This window comes from Sinocyclocheilus grahami, unplaced genomic scaffold, assembly GCF_001515645.1.
Source record: "Sinocyclocheilus grahami isolate Dianchi unplaced genomic scaffold, SAMN03320097.WGS_v1.1 scaffold31.1, whole genome shotgun sequence".
In the NCBI taxonomy this organism is placed as follows: domain Eukaryota; kingdom Metazoa; phylum Chordata; class Actinopteri; order Cypriniformes; family Cyprinidae; genus Sinocyclocheilus; species Sinocyclocheilus grahami.
Window position 1 is genome coordinate 2,837,539 of NW_015505210.1, and position 20,062 is coordinate 2,857,600.

Here is a 20,062-nt window from a genome sequence, read left to right on the forward strand (position 1 = left end):
GTGTCTTATCTTGTTAAGGCCTGTTCACACCAAGCACGATAACTATAAAGACAACGATAAAGATATAGTTCTAAAAATCATTCTCAATATTAAATAATAGAAGAGTCCACACCACAGCTATAACGATAACGGCACAGAGAAACGATATCGTTAGAATCATTTTCAGAACAATTTTTTCCAGCTGATGGACGATAAAAACACTGACAGCCAATCAGAATCAATCCTGCTGTAACGGGCTCGAGAATTTAAAGCGGCAGACGAGTGTACGCTTAGAATAATCAGACGATATCGCTGGTGTGGACGCCAATATTGTTATCTTTATAGTTATTGTTCTTGGTGTGAACGGGGCTTTAAGCTTGTTAGCCCCCTGTGTGTATATAAGTTAGCCCTAGTTTTTCTTTAGTTCCTTGTGAGTTGTTGAATGTAGGTCTAATGGATGTCTGTTTGCCAGTCATTCTGTTCATTGTTCCCTTTGGTTTTTGGCTTATTGTTTGTTCTAGTTTTTCCAATAAATAGCTGCACATAGATCCTTGCCTCTGCCTTTTCCCCCAGATTCTCCACAACATTACAGTTTTAGTCTCTTTGACTAGTGCATTTTTTGAGCCTATATTTAGTATAAGTAAAATACTTAAGTACTGTTAAAATCAGATACTCTAAGGCTTTTACTCAAGTTGTTTTGGAATTGCTGACTTGTAACGTGTAGTGGAGTAATCACTGTAAGGTATCTGTACTTTTACTCAAGTATGGGTTTTAGGTATTCTTTACACCTCTGACAAACACACACACACACACACACACACACACACACAATCTAGTGTTATTTTTGTATCATTGAGATACTACTGAATATTTTTTAATAGTTTGAATTAGGGTTTTGTTTTGTACATTTTCTTAATTTCCATAAATTTGAAGATGTATTACAATAGAAAAGTCATTTTAATTTAAATAAGTGATCTCTAGATTACTCTTCAGAAATCTGTGTTAACTCACCTGAAGTTCTCCAGTGCCTCATGGATCATATTACGGACAAAGTTCATCTGAACGGAGGTGAGTGGAGCTCCACGGCCCTCGGCTCCAGATTCGACTGCTGCCACTGGAGCGGGAACTTTAGATCAAAACATCCGTCACTCACTGTGTAAGGCTGCGTTTGCACTGCAGATCTTAATGCACAGATCCGATCTTTTGACCATATCTGATTTTTTGACCCATCTGTTTACATTCACTTTGAACACGACTGGTATCCGATATCTGTGTTTCGCCCAAAATTCCCATCTGATCACTTTACTATGCACATGGTAGACCCTCGGGTTTTGAATGGCCGTGTTATTAAAATTATTTATATAACTCACGTTGAGTGGCCATTATTATTGGAAAACTAACTCCTGAATGTTGTGCAATTTCTTACCAATATATAAAGTTCCCACCTCAATAAAATGCGAGCGCATACAGCACGCCGGCATTAAAACGCTGTCTTTATGGGCAAATGTGCCACCCTTGCATTGTGGTGGCTTGGAGTTCTGAGCAAAAATTCCAATCTGTGTCAGACGTGAGCAAAAAATCTGATTTTTTGTGCCAGTGTAAACGCAGCCTAAAGCAACTTTTAATCTACTTGTGGCCCATTCAAACATACCTGGTGCAGCAGCAGGAGGAGCTCCGCTGACTGGCGAGTCATAGATGAGCTGGGAGGGCAGATCTCTTCTCTGACTGGGCTCAGGTGTGTTGAACGGCTGCACGGACTGAACACGTGTGCTCTGAGCAGCAGGGGGCGTGGTTATGACATCATAGTCCTGCTGGAGGACGTTCTTCTTCTCCACCTGTCAATAATCCAGATAAAAAAAAGTTGAATTTATGAATACAAAAAAAGTGTTAGATGATAAACAAAACGAGTTGGACCGTGTTGCCGTTCTGTAAATCAGTCTGTTGCGGTGGGGTAGTGATGGGCTCCTCCTCTTTGATTGGTGGAGGAGTCTGAACCACAGACGGACTATAGCAGCGACTGCCTGGAGTGCCCAATGAGGTCTTCCTCTGGGACGAGCCACCAGGAAAATGAGGTAGGTATTCAAAGTCTAGTAACACAGGAAATGCTAATGTTGGTAAACGTAAATTAAACCTTGTTATTTAATTGTTCTTATTATGCTCATGTTGATTAGTTTATACAAACTTGCCTTTTTTTCCACTTGATACATCACTCAGCCTGTGTCCTTTATATTCTAAAGAGATAATTAGCAAATAATAAATGAGTAAACATACAGTATATGTGTGTGTGTGTGTGGAATAAGTAACCTTTTTAATTAATATTTTAATTTATACTTTTATATACTTTTAAAAATTTATCAAAAGTGACAGCAAAACTTTTATAATGTTATAAAATACTTCTATTTAAAATGCTGTTGAAAATAGAAGCGTCACGTTCAAAAAATGTATCCTGGTTTCGACAAAAACATTAAGCAGCACAACTATTTTCAACAACGATAAGAAATGTTTCTTGAGCAGCAAATCAGCATATTAGAATGGTCATGTGTTACTGAAGACTGGAGTAATAACTGCAGAAATTTCAGCTTTGCATTAAAGTAATAAATTACATTTTAAAATATATTACAACAGAAAACAGTTATTTTAAATGTAATAATATTTCATAATATTACTGTTTTTACTGTATTTTTGGTGAGCATATGTGACTTTAAAAATATGAAAAAAGTAGAAGAAAAATCTACCTACAGTAGTCTACATATATTAAATGTAGTGGGCAAAGCTGTGAAAGACCAGTTGGAAAAGTTGCCTCACCATCTCGTACAGGTGAAAAGATGTCCAAGCTGTTTCGGCCGACTCTGAACCGGTCTGTGCTGTGCTGGCCTTCCCCTTCCCTCGAGAACATATCTATACTGCCTCCTAGAGGCAAGAGAGAAATGCCAAAAAAATCATTTAGCCATATAATTAATATACGACAATCATAATCTCTTGAACTCTGCCATTTATGATTAAACATAATAAAAAACACTCACCATTTCTTGAAGTTGGAGTATCAGCAAAACCATGTGTTTTGAAACCTGTAGAGAGGATGCAAAAGCCCAGAAAGGGACCATAAAAAGAGAAGACAGATGACGATAAAGAAGAAAAAACAAGGACAATGCATTAATAGAAATGAAAAAGAAGTGATCTTACCATCATTAAGAGGGGAGAAAATATCAAGGTTTAGGCTGTTCCGGCCAATGCTGCTAAATTTCTCCACATTCGGTAGCTGACCTTGGCTGTGCTGACCCTCAGCCTCTCTGGAGAACACTTCACCAGCAGTAACTACAAAGACAAAACATTCAGTACCTATAAAACCATTTCAAAAGCTATAAACAGGGCTTTGAAATGTTAACCGGGCTAACCAAATATGACTGAATAAGGAATAAAACCACCTATAGACATAAAAAGGAATGTTGACCTGTGACTTGGGCTTGTCCATCACCAGGAAATTCAGAGCCAGGCACACTGGGTGGGACTGTAGATGTTGGAGTGGAAGGTCCCGTCTGCTGACCGCCCAGTTTTGCTGAGATCCTCTTATTTGATTGAGAAGACTTGCTGGATGTTTTAGTGGACTGGAAACAAGTCATTTTCAATCATCTTGAATAGTTGAATGTAGGGGCAACATTTTTTTAAATCATCAGATGTTACAAAAATTGTCAAATAAAAGAATTAAATAAGAAAATCATAATACATTAAAATTTAAGTCAATTATTTCATAAAATGCATGTTACTGCATCTTTAATCATAACTATATCAGATATTGCAAAAATTTTAATAAGTTAAATAAAAATATAAAATTAATAAAAATAAGAATAACTAAATATTAAATATTACATCAATAAAAATACTACATTTATTTAATTCAAACTAATTAAATAAAATGAATTTCACATAAAACACTGCATGATATATACCAATCAATCATTCAAAATATATTCTCAATCAGAATTTTTAAGCTATATGAGAAGTTACCAAAAAATGTAAACAAACAAACTATTAAATAAACAAATGTTTGCATGATATTTTTATCCCCACATTTTGAATGATGAGGAAATGAGTCAGTTTAACAACAACAAAAAAACACTACCTCACATGAAACCGAGGGCGGTTCTGAAGAAATGTGTTTATGTACAAATAACACAGACAGCTGTACCTTTAACTTGGAGGTGGAGTTCTGGAAGCGAATGCAGGTCACTGACGTCTTGTGAGCCGTGGTGATTTTGACCGGCACGCTGAGGTTTCTCAAATCATACAGGTAAATTCTGCCCTGTGTTGAGCCCACAACCAGTCCAGCTCCATCTGGAGTAAAATCAATGGCTGTGAGTGGAGACTCCACCTGCTTATTACGAAACACCCTGTGGAGATAAGCACACACATTAAATTGATTTTTTAAAAAAACCTAGTGTCCAAACTGCTTATTAAATGTGATGTTTTCTCTTACATTTTGCTGGAGGTGTCATAGCAGACAATCTTCTTATCAAGCCCCACAGTGATGAAGAGCAAATCATTGGCCGGAGAGAAGGCCAACCCTGAACATGGGGCTTTGTGCGCCCCTTCGAACAAGTGCAGCTCCTTTTGAGTGTTAGCATCCCAGAGTGCCACAGAGCCACTGTCAGATACCGTGCCCAGCAGAGACCTCTTCACCAGCGAGTACCTCAGATCATGGATGGGCTGAAGAGAGATCACATTGTATTTTATACTAGGGCTACCCCATTCATCGAAATGAAACTAAGTCTACATGCAGTTTTCCACCAAAATAAAATCTAGATGGTTGAACATTTGAAAATGAAGAAATTAAGACAGTTGTACTGTAAAATAAAGTAAACTTTTTCTCAAATGCTCAATTTCTTTAATTTACAGCAAAATATTACAATAGTAATATTTCTCATTTATACAAAACTGAACTGAGGACAATTAAAATATTAAGTTTAGTTCACTCACTATATTTTGTCAGACTAAAAATGTCAAACTCACCACATTTGGCCCATGGCCGAAGGGTTTGCTGGACAGGTTGGTTGTGATACTGTGGAGGATGATATCTCCACTAGTGGAGCCTGATACTGTGTAGCTATCGCCTCCATTAAAAGATACACATGTCACTTCCTCCTTGTGGTCCTACACAGAAAGAGACATGGATCAGGATGGATTAGGATGCAGCTGATTCCACCGATGTCTGTTTTGGGGCATTTTTGTGGTTGTATTTTAGCTTCATGGAAGAACATACTTCCACAGGGTTTCTGCAGACTTGAACAAGTTAAATTGAATGGAAATACACATTTTATTACATACATATATGTAATATTTAATGTGTATAAATTAAAAAGAAAACAAAATATCAATGCTGTAATAAATGGTATTTATTACTATGATATACAGTGAACTTTTCATGTCAGCAGACAATATTCCATACAAAATAACTGCATCACTGAGATTTTTGGTGGAGTAAACAATTTATTGTGAAGCAATATTTTCATCAGTGTTCTATCAGCTTTTACATACTTAAATCTGCATATTTACCTTTACAAAGGCCTATTTTTAACCTTTTTAGATGTATGCATCATCTTACATGTCAAATTATTACAATTTATCAATAAATTCAATATACACTATAGGGCTGCTACCAGTCAGATTAAATAATTTACACTGCATATAACAATAATTACAACTGCAATAAATAATGTTATGAGATTATTGTTTTAAATGCATTGATGAATATACAAATAAGAAATGTTGAGGGGAAAAATGCATACTTTTCAACAAACTTCTCAATTGAACTACCAGTAAGTGACGGTAAGTCACTGAATGAGTGAGTCACCGAGTTTTTGGAGGAAAAAAGGCACTCTTCCGTGTGAACTTGAGTATAAATATACACATTTTCTGCCCCTATGTCTTGAATTTGTGATCATTCTGAATGTATTTTAAAGGGGTCATATGATGCTGCTAAAAAAAACATTATTTGGTGTATTTGGTGTAATGAAATGTGTTTATGCGGTTTAAAGTAAAAAAAACACATTATTTTCCACATACTGTACATTATTGTTTCTCCTCTATGCCCCGCCTTTTTGAAACGCGTCGATTTTTACAAAGCTCATCGGTCTTTTGCAAATTTACAGATCTTCTTTATGCACCAAGAGCTTGTAACACCCCAAAGAGAAAGGAAAAAATGAAATCGCATCATATGACCCCTTTAATAGACTGAATCATGCAGTGATCAGGCAGAGCGCATGCGCACTAGACTTCACGTAATGCGTGCGCTCTGTAGGTGTTTTGAATGTTTGTTTGTTTTTGCGTCGTGAGAATATTGAGTAAAATAGCTCACTTGTCGTGGTGTTATTTAACTATATCATGTTATGAATAAACTAAACATTTTGAATTTTTATCTCAGTGTGTTTCTTCTGAGTTTATGTGTGCTGTCACGCTCATTTGTTCTGAAGTCTCGAGACAAACAGAGTGAGCCTCAGCGCGAGCTTGTATTCTGTATTCTGCTAACTTACTGCAATTCTCTCTGATGACGCAGTAACTTACCGCTTCAGTCTGTCCAATGATTGTAAAGTCATCAGGTCCGTCAGACTTAAGATATTTTAGTGGTAATGAGACCAAAAATAATTAAGACCCATCGAATCCGAATTTAAGACATTTTAAGGCCTTATATTAGGAAAACGTCATTTAAGACTTTTAAGGACCCGCGGACACCCTGTTCCAACAAACTTCCCACTGAATGTCCTTTGAAACTTTCAAACATGCTTAAAATATGTTTGTAACCATGTGATACCTTCAGGCTTCGGTGCAACCTTTTTGTCTTTAGATCCCAGATATTAACCGTGTTATCCAGTCCTCCGCTGACCAGGAACTGTGACGTGGAGTTCAGACTAACACGGGTTTGCTTTTTCTACAAACAAAAGGCCATTATGAGGCATACATAACAAAGACATATTTAGATAGGATAGAAGATATCAAGGTCCTCAGCTCACCCCTTCACCCAGCTCCATTACTGGAACTGGAGATGACTTGAGACTGGACACCACCAGCTTGTCCCCTATACTGCTGGCACTGACCAAGTACTGGTCTGAACACTGTCAAGGCAAACACCTTTCCATCTATGAAAAAATAAATATGCACCGTGTTTGTCCAACTCAGGGGCTTTCCATCTTTTAGATGCCACGGACCCATAAATATAATAATCTACATGCGAGGGTCCCCATTCTAACATTTAAAAGGCAGCTATATATTTTCATGTATAAAGACACAAATTATAATAATTTAAATTGGTATATTATGCAAATGTAAAATATTATTCGGAAAATATTTAGTTCCTATTAAGTGTCAATAAGGTTTCTTTTCAAATCACTATAATACTGTACCATGTATTATTTATTTGAATCTAATTTTTTTATATTTATTTAATTTAATATAAATTAATTTATTTTATTCATTTAAATCTAATTATCTATTTATTTCAATATAATTTTTATGAATTTACTTATTTAAATCTAATTATATTAATAGAATAGTATTATTTTAATATAATAATTACATTTATTATTATTATTTATTTTTACACTGTTTTTTTACACTTCTCCAGAGTCAGAGAAATTTCAAACTTCACTTTGGTAAACATTGGTTGTCCTTGGAAATATCTCTTCGAAAATATGCTCCAAACACACATTATCAATGTCGACTGGCATTACTGCCGGTGAAAGATGCTCAGAATGCTGATGGAAATGAGGGATACCCAAACTCGGTCCTGGAGGGCCGGTGTCCTGCAGCGTTTAGCTCCAACTTGCCTCAACACACCTGCCTTTAGGTTTCTAGTATGCCTAGTAAGAGCTTGATTAGCTGGTTCAGGTGTGTTTAATTGGGGTTGGAGCTAAACTCTTCAGGACACCTGCCCTCCAGGACCGAGTTTGGACAGCCCTGATTTAGAGTGATGTGACAGTGATAGAGGATACTGCTGCTGCTCCAGCACACTTGAGCCACTGGATGCGTGGCACTGTGAGGGTTGAACTGCTCCAGCACCGTCATGGAGGTCGAGTCCCAGATCTTCAGGCAGTCACCTGACGACACCAGCCGCGTGACGTCCTCCATAGCAACGGCTGCCAGGAGACAAAAGATGGACAGCTGTCAGTCTCGCGACCTACCGCGTGCAATGTTGACAAGAATCCCGAGTGCTTGTACAGTAATAATAGTTACAAACAATCGTGTAACTTAGTATTGCACTTTAAAGCATTATTATGTCATTATTGTCACTTTTCTGATTTGCAAATAATGAAACGTTTTGTATAGCCACCAATTTACCTTTACATGGTGTTATTGGTAGTCTGAACTATTATTTAGAGTCTTAATTATGCCTTTACAACGCTTAAAATATCCTCAGTGACTTTGACTAAGTTACATGCAAGTTAGCCGAAGGGCAATGCAGCTAGTTCATGAAATCTTCTTTAACTTTAGAACAAATTCAGTTACATTAAAGCGACTGTAACGGCTAATTCTGATAAAAAAAAAACATTAGGAATGAATCCGTAACGCTCATTAAAACACTTTTACTCTCCAATTCGCACTTTTTTGTTGCTGTTCGTAATGTTGTGCTAACAGTTTCTGCATTCATCAGCTGATTAGCAACAGCTAACTACTTACCCTTGGTTTAGACTATAAAAGAGTGGGGGGAAATGAGGGATATGCTCGTAAAAAAAAACTTCACAATACATCCACGGTGGTTGAAAAGATGAGTCCTTTTATTTGAAAGTAAAACTTTGTCATATCAATAAAGTTTGAACATCCGTGGCTCCAGTAAGGAACCGCCACTACGGCGCGCCGCTGGGTTCAAAAACAGGAAACATTCGGAATTACAGCAACGCCTGTGTGGGGAGGACAAATCTAAGTCATTTCGTTTGTGTCAAAGTTTGCATTAAAGGGGTCATATGATGCTTTTTTAAAAGATCATCATTTGGTGTAACAGAATATGTTGACATGCTTTAATGTTCAAAAAACACATTATTTTTCAAATACTGTACATTATTGTAGGTCCTCTATGCCCCGCCTCTCTCAAACGCTTCGTTTTCTACAAAGTCCCTCCTTCCGACAAGCGCAGTCTGCTCTGATTGGCCAGCTGACCCAGTGCATTGTGATTGGCCGAACACAGCAAGCACTCGTCGGAAATGTAACGCGCCTTACCATAATCGCGAGCTTCAGCTTTCTAAATAAATGTAAAGACAGTAAATAATGTCATTAGTTTTACTATCAGTTCAAGCCCGAAAGGGGAACAGAGTTGTGTGACAGACACAGTGATGAAGCTGGTATGTGTTTTCTGTGGAGGAATATGCGTTCAAGTGTTTATAGCACTGTTACATTCAAGTAAACACAAGTTAATAAGACCAACAGAACCCTTACTAGGTTTATTTTTAAGGAAAGACAAAGAAAAAATTTAATCACTCAGAGTTTTATAATTTAATGTTTCTGAGTGCTATTAAAATGCAAAAAATATGATCTAATTAGTCTATGACCATATTGTATTAAAATGATCATACATAAGACTTTAATATAGCAGCATATTTATTTAACATTTTAAGATTCATAAAAAATAGTCAAATAAGGAATACAAGGCAGGGTACATGACTTTGCATAGTGATAATATAGATAAATATACAGCAAGGGCTCAGAAGTGCTTCACATATTAATCTTTATCAAATAATCAAAGTTTTTAATCTCCAAAAACATGTTGTCCAGCTGCAGTGCCTTCCCGCCGTCATTGTGGCAGAGGTACAAGGACTTTGACGTAGTTCATGGGAAATAAGCCAGCCTCCCCTCTGATCATTCCCTCACACCAGTTCTCATCGATCTGGCTGGTCAGAATGATGACGTCGCCCTCCTTAAAGCCCAGCTCTCCCTGGTTTTCTGGCTGGAAACTGTAAAGTGCCTGACAGCAAGGCTGATCCAAGGGGGGGCCGTTATCATCTAGCACACAAGAAGAAAAATACAGTTTATTTATGCAGCTTCTTTCCCAAGGTTAAGGTAATTTTTCAGCAAAAAAAAAAAAACCCAGACACATTCTAATGTTTCATACAAATATGAAAGTATTCCTTGTTACTATTATATTATATTAAATTATATTATTATTTTATGAATTATAGAAAATTAAAGTCTAAGACCACATTGAAAAATAAATATTTAAAAATGTAAAAAGTGCATTGTGATTTAAAATTAATTGGAAAAAAAATTCTGTGACTATTTCTAGCTCACTAATCACATACACAAATTTGTGACACTTTTGTGAATCATTTGTGACAAATGTATGTTCATTTTTGAGTGTTTAACATTTGGTTTTCAGATTGTTTTTGGATTGTTTATTCCTGTGATGGCAAAGCTTTATTGTCAGCAGTCATTACTTCGGTCTTTAGTATCACACTGTAATTCAGAAATCATTCTAATATGCTGATTTGCAGCTTAAGAAATATTTCTTATTGTCAAAAATTTTGATATTCTAATTAACTGCTTAATGTTTTTGTGGAAACCTTTAAATTTTTTCAGGATTCTTTGATGAATATAAAGTTCAAAAGAACAGCGTTTTATTCAGACAGAAATCTTTACTGTCACTTTTGTCTAATTTAAAGCATCCTTGTAGAATTAAATTATTATTATTATTTTTTAAACTCACTGTTGCTGGTTGGCTTGTCTGTTGTTGGAGCTTTAATGGTGACTTTGTCAGGAGGGTGAACCACAACCGTTGCATCTGGTAAAGAGAGATTGAAAGACATTAGTAGCAAAGCAAGCTGGGGTACTTCCAGCTACCTAATAAAATAGCTGAGAGTTTGTGTATCACATTTAAAATGACTTACATTTTTCACTCAAAGCTTCGGTAATCTCAGTATCTGTGGTACATAATACAGCATTTCAGCTAGCAGAGCGTCTGTTCTTTTGAACTTTCTATTCATCAAAGAATCCTGAGAAACTCCCCTTGCCCCACTCTTTATGAAAATACCCTTGTCCTGAAAACACAATTCAACTGCATTCAGTTGTTTACCCAAAAACTACAGCAAAAATAAGATGACATTAGATTTGTGCAGATTCATTCATAATGCTCGAATGTTGAATCAGTAAACACATGCTGTTGAAGCATTTATTGAGAAAACAAGATTTCATTCTCTTTCAGTAATTCTCAATAAGCAGTGAGTGGTCGTCTGGGAGTGTTGCCAGCAGAATACAACTAATGTTTTTCATCCAAGTCTTTGCTGCTCTTTATAACCTCCTCTTCATTCTAAATATAATCTGTATCTATGTGTGTGTTGAATGTAAATATCAAATCTAAATTAATGCACCCAATGAGTTATTAGTATTGAATCATAAACGCTCTTCATAATCTGTGTATTTCTTCAGAAACTGGATGGCAGGGTCTTGATTGCATCTTATGGCCTCCTGTCAAGCCATGTTTCCCCACCTATGAATATCAATATGGCACATTAGTCCTGTTGGCTGGTATATAATGCCATATCATGTGTAGTACGTCATATCATACATGACTTTGACAAAGCTACCTGTCCTTGAGTATGCAGTTTGCACCAGCGTTCTCCACCAGGAACTTGATGACATCCAGACGGCCCTCAGAGGCTGCGACGTGCAGCACTGACCGTCCATCATAATCCACAGCATTCACATCTGCTCCTGACAGAAGGTACCTATAAAAGAGGAATGGACTCTGTTTTCACTGTTTTCAGTATAATTCACCGTGAGGGTTTAGAGGTCATTTATAGAAAGATGGAAAACAAACTTAATAAAAAATGCTATGGTGACATTTTGGCAATCAAAATAAATTATATATTGCATAAAGGAAATTATAAATAATTGACATTTCTGGAATGTTTTTTTTTTAATTTGTAAATTTAAATTCAAGAGACATTAAAGGCAGAGCAAGAAATATTACCATAATATCTAAATACTTTACAATTTGAATATATTTCAATATATTATTTAAAATAAATTATAACTCTCTCTCTATATATATATATAATATAATATAGACATCCTACCTGCGCAGAGATACTTTGTCCCCTCTGTAAGCAGCCAAAAGTATATTCATAATTTGGTATCCCTGTAATTCAAAAAAGAAATATTTATTTACCTCCATATCCTGACAGCTATTTTTATATGTATTTAATATATATACAGTGGGTATAGAAAAAAATCACCCCCCTTTAAAATAATCACATTTTGTTGCTTTGCAGCCTGAAACGAAGACAGACACCGTCTGTGTTTTATCCAGCTGTATTTACTCAGTGAAACTTATAATATCCAAGTGAAAGATATAACACCAACATGTCAGAAAAAAAACAAAAAAAAAACAGAATCACTGAGTTGGAAAAGGATCATCCCCTTGTGTCAGTATTTTGCTGAACCACCTTTTGCTTTAATTACAGCCTTTAGTCTGTTGGGATTTGTCTCTGTCTCTACTAACGTTGCACATCTAGACTTTGCAATATTTGCCCACTCTTCTTTGCAGAACTGCTCAAGTTTAGTTAAATTTGACTAGGCCATGCAAGGACATTCACCTTCTCCTTCACTCACTGTGTGCTCAGTTTTGCTGTGTGCTTTGGCTCATTGCCATGTTGGAAGGTAAACTTTCTTCCCACTGACAACTTTGTGGCAGAGGGCAGCAGATTTTACTCAAGAATTATTTCCATTTTTCCTTCTGTCCTGACAAGTGCTTCTGTCCCTGCTGCAGAGAAACAATAACAGGATATGACCACCTCCATGCTTTACTGGAGGAATGCTGTTATTTGGATGGTGAGCTGGAATGGATTTATTGTTTGATGTTGAGGCCAAATAATTCAATTTTAATCTCATCTGCCTCAGAATCTTCAAGCTGTGTTTTGGCAAAGCTCACTCGTGACTGCATGTGGCCTTTCTTGAGGAGTGTCTTTTTTTCTTGCAACCCTCCTATACAAGCCACATTTGTGGAGAATTTGTGATATTGTTGTCACATGCACACAATGACCACTCTTTGTCATAAATTCCTGCAGCTGCTTCAGAGTTGCTGTAGGCCTCTTGGTCGCCTCTCTGAGCAGTTTCCTCAGGCTCTTTCATCCAGTTTGGAGCAATGTCCTGATCCAGGGAGGGTCTGTATTGTACCAAATACCTTCCACTTCTTAATAATAGACTTCACTGTGCTTGTAGGAATTGATAAAGCCTTTGAATTTTCTTTTTGTATCAATCTTCTGATTTTAACGGGGGGGGGGGGGGGGCACCCCTTTTTTACACCCAAACTGGGAGTGAATTTAAACTGAAGATTTGCGGAACTTAAACACAACTGATGTTAAACCTGCAATATATGATACAAATATGACTCATTATTTACCAGCTTAGTCACAAACTCACCTTGAAATGAAACATTCTGGAATAATCATTCATTCCAGCCACCTGCATCGTGGAAAGCGTGCTGCGGCCTGCGGATGGCGTGGGGTGACATCTCTTGGTCACCTGACAGGGGGCACAGTCCTCCATTACCTGGGGTTGTGGCCAATGCCGCGCAGGTGACTTTTGTCGATAAACACTGAGACGTATGCAAAATGAAAATTCAATCATGCATTCTTTCTTATCCAGAATATAATACATAAAACTGAATACCTGTAACAGTAAATCCAGCGTAGAATTGATCCCCACACCTTCTGGAAAGCACTGGAATGGTTTAGTTATGAAAAAACAGATGAGTTTAAAAGACCCTTTGTGATGTGGAAACAAAATTGATATTTTAGGGAATTAGCCCAGACTTACTTTCTTCTCTTGTAAGTAAAATGAAAGCGCATGGAGACGGATGATGTCTTTTCGCAGGTTTTATGTGTGTGTGTGTGTGTGTGTGTGTGTGTATATATATATATATACACATACACATATACATATATGTTTATATAATAGAAAAGATTAACCAGACCTCAGACTCCACTTTCCACTGTCTGTAACACAGCACCTGTCTGAATGGAGTTCTTATGTCAAAACTGTGCAGCTGGAAGGTTGAAACCAGCTCCTTTGACAAAACAGACAATTATTAGAGGCCTTTTTTAACCAGACAATAGGCTTTAGGTTTGTCAGATTGCTAGCCAGAGGTGGTACCTGGGGGAGGGGCATTCTTATACTAGAGACCATATGATTGGACATACATTTATAATACAGGATGAGTCATCAAACATTTTGGTCCGACAATGCAAATTTTAAATGCGTATGTCTTCTAAAAGTTAATTTTTATCTGAGTTAAGGAGTGCAATAGCATTTACATAAAAAAGCTAAGGAACATGGACAAAAAGCCACAAAATTCCATTTTGATTTCATACTGGAGTATATTGATTCATTTCCTTACCTCACAGAAATGGACACCCCTCCATGAATTTCCATTGCAGTCCAGTCCAGGAGACCAGCACATGAGTCCCAGAACTCCAGGAACCACGATCAGTACGACACTAGACTGACTGGACTTGCCAGGCACAGATGTCTGCATTGCAGAATGAAATTGAAAACAATCATATTATCCAACATAAATGATTATACTTTCAATCCTCAGCAGTTTCCCATTGTGAAATATGCACATTTAAAATGGGTACATCTGCATTATTATCCAGGAATTAAAGAGACAATATAAAGCATTCTGGACTGTGTCCATTAGAGGGCAGTAGGGGACTATAAAATTCTTTTTTAGACATTGTTTAATTCATGGACACATTATTCATTACTGACGATTGTTACCATTATTGCTAATTAACGTTGCAGGGTAGAGGCCATTTTAATTAGTTACATGAAAGTGGGAGCAAATTTAATTGAGTAAAAAATCCTGTTAGAAATGTGAGAGTGAATTTAAACACAACTGATGTCAAATCTGCAATATATCACACAAATATGACTCATTATTTACCAGCTTAGTCACAAACTCACCTTGAAATGAAACATTCTGGAATAATCATTCATTCCAGCCACCTGCATCGTGGAAAGCGTGCTGCGGCCTGCGGATGGCGTGGGGTGACATCTCTTGGTCACCTGACAGGGGGCACAGTCCTCCATTACCTGGGGTTGTGGCCAATGCCGCGCAGGTGACTTTTGTCGATAAACACTGAGACGTATGCAAAATGAAAATTCAATCATGCATTCTTTCTTATCCAGAATATAATACATAAAACTGAATACCTGTAACAGTAAATCCAGCGTAGAATTGATCCCCACACCTTCTGGAAAGCACTGGAATGATTTAGTTATCAAAAACAGATGAGTTTAAAAGACCCTTTGTGATGTAGAAACCAAATTGATCTTTCAGGGAATTACCCTGGACTTACTTTTTTCTCTTGGAAGTAAAATGAAAGAGTGTGGAGATGGATGATGTCTTTTCACAGGTTTTGATAACTGCAACGGCAGTGATGACGGTTCCAATTAACACTAACAAATAAACACTCAATAGCACCGGAAAAAATAAATTTCTCATAAAAATCACATAGCGTGCAGGATTTTCTTTTGTTACTTAGTTTTTGTTGTTGTTGTTGTTTTTTGGTCTTTTTCCTATACACACCTGCAGGTGTGTGATGATGATGATTATTAATTGATCATAAAAATCTCATGAAAATACCTGGTGCAGTTTAGGTTTGCATCTTTGTTGCACAGTCTCCTGATGATATTCAAAACCTGTGTGAAAATGGTTTGCTTTAAGATTGCTTTAATGCTTTATTTTTCATCAAATGTAGCAGGTTAATGTAAAATTTAAGCTTACAGACTCATACTTTTCTTCTTCATCAGTGACTGGTCTGGTTGGCAGCTGTTTTATGACAAAAACAGTCAATAAAAGTATATAAAATTCTTTTTTAGACATTGTTTAATTCATGGACACATTATTCATTACTGACGATTGTTACCATTATTGCTAATTAACGTTGCAGGGTAGAGGCCATTTTAATTAGTTACATGAAAGTGGGAGCAAATTTAATTGAGTAAAAAATCCTGTTAGAAATGTGAGAGTGAATTTAAACACAACTGATGTCAAATCTGCAATATATCACACAAATATGACTCATTATTTACCAGCTTAGTCACAAACTCACCTTGAAATGAAACATTCTGGAATAATCATTCATACCAGCCACCTGCATCGTGGAAAGCGTGCTGCGGCCTGCGGATGGCGTGGGGTGACATCTCTTGGTCACTTGACAGGGGGCACAGTCCTCCATTACCTGGGGTTGTGGCCAATGCCGCGCCAGACTCGCAGGTGACTTTTGTCGATAAACACTGAGACGTATGCAAAATGAAAATTCAATCATGCATTCTTTCTTATCCAGAATATAATACATAAAACTGAATACCTGTAACAGTAAATCCAGCGTAGAATTGATCCCCACACCTTCTGGAAAGCACTGGAATGATTTAGTTATCAAAAACAGATGAGTTTAAAAGACCCTTTGTGATGTAGAAACCAAATTGATCTTTCAGGGAATTACCCTGGACTTACTTTTTTCTCTTGGAAGTAAAATGAAAGAGTGTGGAGATGGATGATGTCTTTTCACAGGTTTTGATAACTGCAACGGCAGTGATGACGGTTCCAATTAACACTAACAAATAAACACTCAATAGCACCGGAAAAAATAAATTTCTCATAAAAATCACATAGCGTGCAGGATTTTCTTTTGTTACTTAGTTTTTGTTGTTGTTGTTGTTTTTTGGTCTTTTTCCTATACACACCTGCAGGTGTGTGATGATGATGATTATTAATTGATCATAAAAATCTCATGAAAATACCTGGTGCAGTTTAGGTTTGCATCTTTGTTGCACAGTCTCCTGATGATATTCAAAACCTGTGTGAAAATGGTTTGCTTTAAGATTGCTTTAATGCTTTATTTTTCATCAAATGTAGCAGGTTAATGTAAAATTTAAGCTTACAGACTCATACTTTTCTTCTTCATCAGTGACTGGTCTGGTTGGCAGCTGTTTTATGACAAAAACAGTCAATAAAAGTAAATTTTTGTTCATTTTTAAACAAGGAACACTGTTACCTGTAATAAAGAAGTGCATATAATGGCTCCTGTCCCAACCAGCGGACTATGAGGCACACCTGCAAACATGTTTGCTGTATTTAAGCACTGCTAAGCCAAAAGTCTTTGAACTGAACATCAAACTCTTGAGTCCAGAAATGAACATAAATCAAAGAAATGGAATATGTGGAATGAACTGACTGAACATACCTTGCTTGGTCAGGGTAAATGGAGACTCGTATTTGGAATATTCCTCCATCCCTACAAATCTGTGCACAAAGTCAGATCCTTGCTGGTCCACCGCGAGACCGTATATGAAAGGCCAGGAAATCTCTCCCAGAATGCAAGGTTCAGCCCAGTCTCCTAAGGAAAGTCTAGATTCCAAAAAACAGCAGCATCTCATTTAAACTTCAACAGGCAAACTGAATTCATAATTTGGTAATAATATTAAATTTGAGTACTAAAAAAATAAGTACAGTTGCAATTGTAGTTCCTTTTTTATATTTATATTAATATAACATAATATAATATAACAAATTATAGCTGAACTTTCACTTCTTAATTGTGGCTTTGGTTAAGATAAATTCAACCAATTTAAGATCCCAAGTTTATAAAAAATGAAAAATGTGTGTTAAAAATAGAAATAATATTATTATAATGATTATATATATATATTTCACATATCCCAAAAGTTTGGGGTTGTAAGATTTTTTAAAGGAAGTCTCTTATACTCACAAAGTCTGCAGTTATTTCATAAAAAAATACAGTAAAAACAGACATATTGTGAAATATTATTACAATTTAAAAGAACTATTTAATATATTTTAAAATGTAATTTATTCCTGTTATGGCAAAGCTGAATTATCATTCTAATATGCTGATTTATCTCTCTTGCGTTGATCTCTCTCTCTCAGTGCCACTGTGGACCCCCTAAGGGATGCCGAGACCCCCTGCTGAAGACCTATTATAATGATTATATATATATATATTTCACATATCCCAAAAGTTTGGGGTTGTAAGATTTTCAGTAAAAACAGACATATTGTGAAATATTATTACAATTTAAAAGAACTATTTAATATATTTTAAAATGTAATTTATTCCTGTTATGGCAAAGCTGAATTATCATTCTAATATGCTGATTTATCTCTCTTGTGTTGATCTCTCTCTCTCAGTGCCACTGTGGACCCCCTAAGGGATGCCGAGACCCCCTGCTGAAGACCTCTTATCAAATCAATTGAATTGGACTGTTGTGTGGCACCTCTGTCCATCCACGGTACAAACTGAAATGCCCCATTTCATGCCACCCTCTCTTATGTCTTCTTTCTCCTAGTCAGAAATACACAGGATATGAGTCACGTTATGATATTTTTCAAGAGACAATTAAAAAATAACCTGTGCTACTTTAAGGCTTCTTTGCACATCTTTTTCAATAGACTGTTATATAAAAAGAAGAACAACAACAACAGCAGAAACAGATTTGACGCACCTTCACAGAGGAGAGTTGTTTGCATTTCATAAACAGCTTTTGTGTTTCCTCTGTGAAAGTAGAGAAATCTGGAATGACAAATCTTCCTTGCAATGCCTTCAGGATGAAAGACACAAAGCCAGTCACGCACCTGCAAGACGTTCACAAATGAAGCATATTAGCAGCATAAAATATTAGGGGTGTTTAGTATTTATATTTAAGATGCTTTAAATTTGACTATTGGTATCAAGATTCAGTCTGGCCTGTGAAAAGTGCTCCTGTCAACAGTTCCATCTGCTTCCTGTAATTTCCGCAGCAGTCTTTAATCCGCGGGTCTGTTCGGATGATTCCTGAGCTCCACAGGGCCTACCAAAATACAGACAGATATGACATCCTGCACTATTGAATATTAGCCAATATTAAAGCAATAGTTCACCCAAAAGCAGAGGTGTAAAGTATTGGAGTAAATGTAATTAGTTACTGTACTTGAGGATCTTTTTTGATACTTTGTAGTTGTACTGAGTATCAAAGATATTAGCAGCTTTTACTCCCTACTTCACTACATTATTGAATGAGTTTCTGTACTCTTTACTCCACTACATTTGAAATTATGTTGCAGTTACACATTACATTTTGCATGGACCTAGCCTTTTCTGCAGCAGTTTATTTCTGTGATACTGCCTATTACAGGTCACTGAAAGTACTGCATCTTGTGCGTTTTGTACGGTGGCCGAGAAGTGCAGAACAAATCACAATTCTGAAAACAAAAGAACAAATTACAAACGCAAATGCAAGTCTAAAAAACAAAATAACAATTCAGAAAACACAACAACAATTCAGAAAACATTATAACCAATCAGAAAACACAATGACAAATTCGAAAACAAAATAACAAGTCGGAAAACACAACGACAAATCCGAAAACAAATGAACAAGTCAGAAAACACAACGACAATTCAGACAAACTGGAAAAGGTAGGTATAGTTTGAGACAGTGCCATTGGTTTGGGATTATTCACCATTGACTGGACGAGACATCTGTCAATCAACGTATACAGGGAAGAACCAGCCGAAGAACAGCAGAGTCGTGGTAGAAAGTTCGGAGATGGTATTAAAGTAGCTCAGTTTAAATGTATTGTATGAATTGCCCTTACTATGGAATAAAAAATACGGGGTGTATATTTACATTTAGTAAAAAGTGGCTGTGAAACATCAGTTCCAGTGGCGCAGATGGATAAGCGCGTGTCACCGACTCTTTGACGCGATCGACCCGGGTTCGATCACACCTTTTGCCGAGTTTTTTATCCCTCCCTTTTCCAATCTCGTATTAGCAATGGATTCTATTTACACTAAGTGAAAATAGCAGTATTTTTAGCAATATGCTATTTATACTAAGTGCAAATACCTATTTACACTATGTTAAAATAGCAGGATTTCTACTATCAAGTATACTACTTGTTGCAAATAGTGGCAATTATCTGCACTTCAGTATTGTAGTACATTAATAAAACAGTATGCAATAATAACGTATTGAGAGTAAATTATAATATAAATGTAAATTATTAAATGGATGCCAACTTATCCGTACAATAAAGCCC

The 20,062-nt window shown here is 36.5% G+C and overlaps 1 protein-coding gene, 1 long non-coding RNA gene and 1 pseudogene across 2 annotated transcripts in view; all 3 read right to left on the reverse strand.

Moving 5' to 3' along the window:
* LOC107574612 (protein NEDD1-like) overlaps positions 1 to 8,911 on the reverse strand; it is a 19,911-nt gene extending 11,000 nt beyond the window's left edge. The window contains exons 1-14 of the mRNA XM_016261058.1: positions 8,647 to 8,911; positions 7,962 to 8,105; positions 6,984 to 7,078; positions 6,785 to 6,901; positions 4,987 to 5,127; positions 4,454 to 4,683; positions 4,166 to 4,367; positions 3,431 to 3,584; positions 3,163 to 3,294; positions 3,003 to 3,047; positions 2,785 to 2,889; positions 2,166 to 2,210; positions 1,894 to 2,066; positions 1,631 to 1,814 (exon numbers count right to left, since the gene is read on the reverse strand). Coding sequence (XP_016116544.1) covers positions 1,631 to 1,814; positions 1,894 to 2,066; positions 2,166 to 2,210; positions 2,785 to 2,889; positions 3,003 to 3,047; positions 3,163 to 3,294; positions 3,431 to 3,584; positions 4,166 to 4,367; positions 4,454 to 4,683; positions 4,987 to 5,127; positions 6,785 to 6,901; positions 6,984 to 7,078; positions 7,962 to 8,097 — 1,759 coding nt within the window. The 5' untranslated portion in view covers positions 8,098 to 8,105; positions 8,647 to 8,911. The remainder of the gene's footprint in view (positions 1 to 1,630; positions 1,815 to 1,893; positions 2,067 to 2,165; positions 2,211 to 2,784; positions 2,890 to 3,002; positions 3,048 to 3,162; positions 3,295 to 3,430; positions 3,585 to 4,165; positions 4,368 to 4,453; positions 4,684 to 4,986; positions 5,128 to 6,784; positions 6,902 to 6,983; positions 7,079 to 7,961; positions 8,106 to 8,646) is intronic.
* Positions 8,912 to 10,964: 2,053 nt separating this feature from the next.
* LOC107574621 (glutaminase liver isoform, mitochondrial-like) overlaps positions 10,965 to 20,062 on the reverse strand; it is a 17,500-nt pseudogene continuing 8,402 nt past the window's right edge.
* Positions 15,086 to 15,794, reverse strand: LOC107574632 (uncharacterized). Its single transcript, XR_001607699.1, has 5 exons — positions 15,746 to 15,794; positions 15,605 to 15,660; positions 15,318 to 15,384; positions 15,172 to 15,222; positions 15,086 to 15,097 (listed from the first exon to the last, which is right to left on the reverse strand). It is a non-coding gene; the product is annotated as an uncharacterized lncRNA (long non-coding RNA).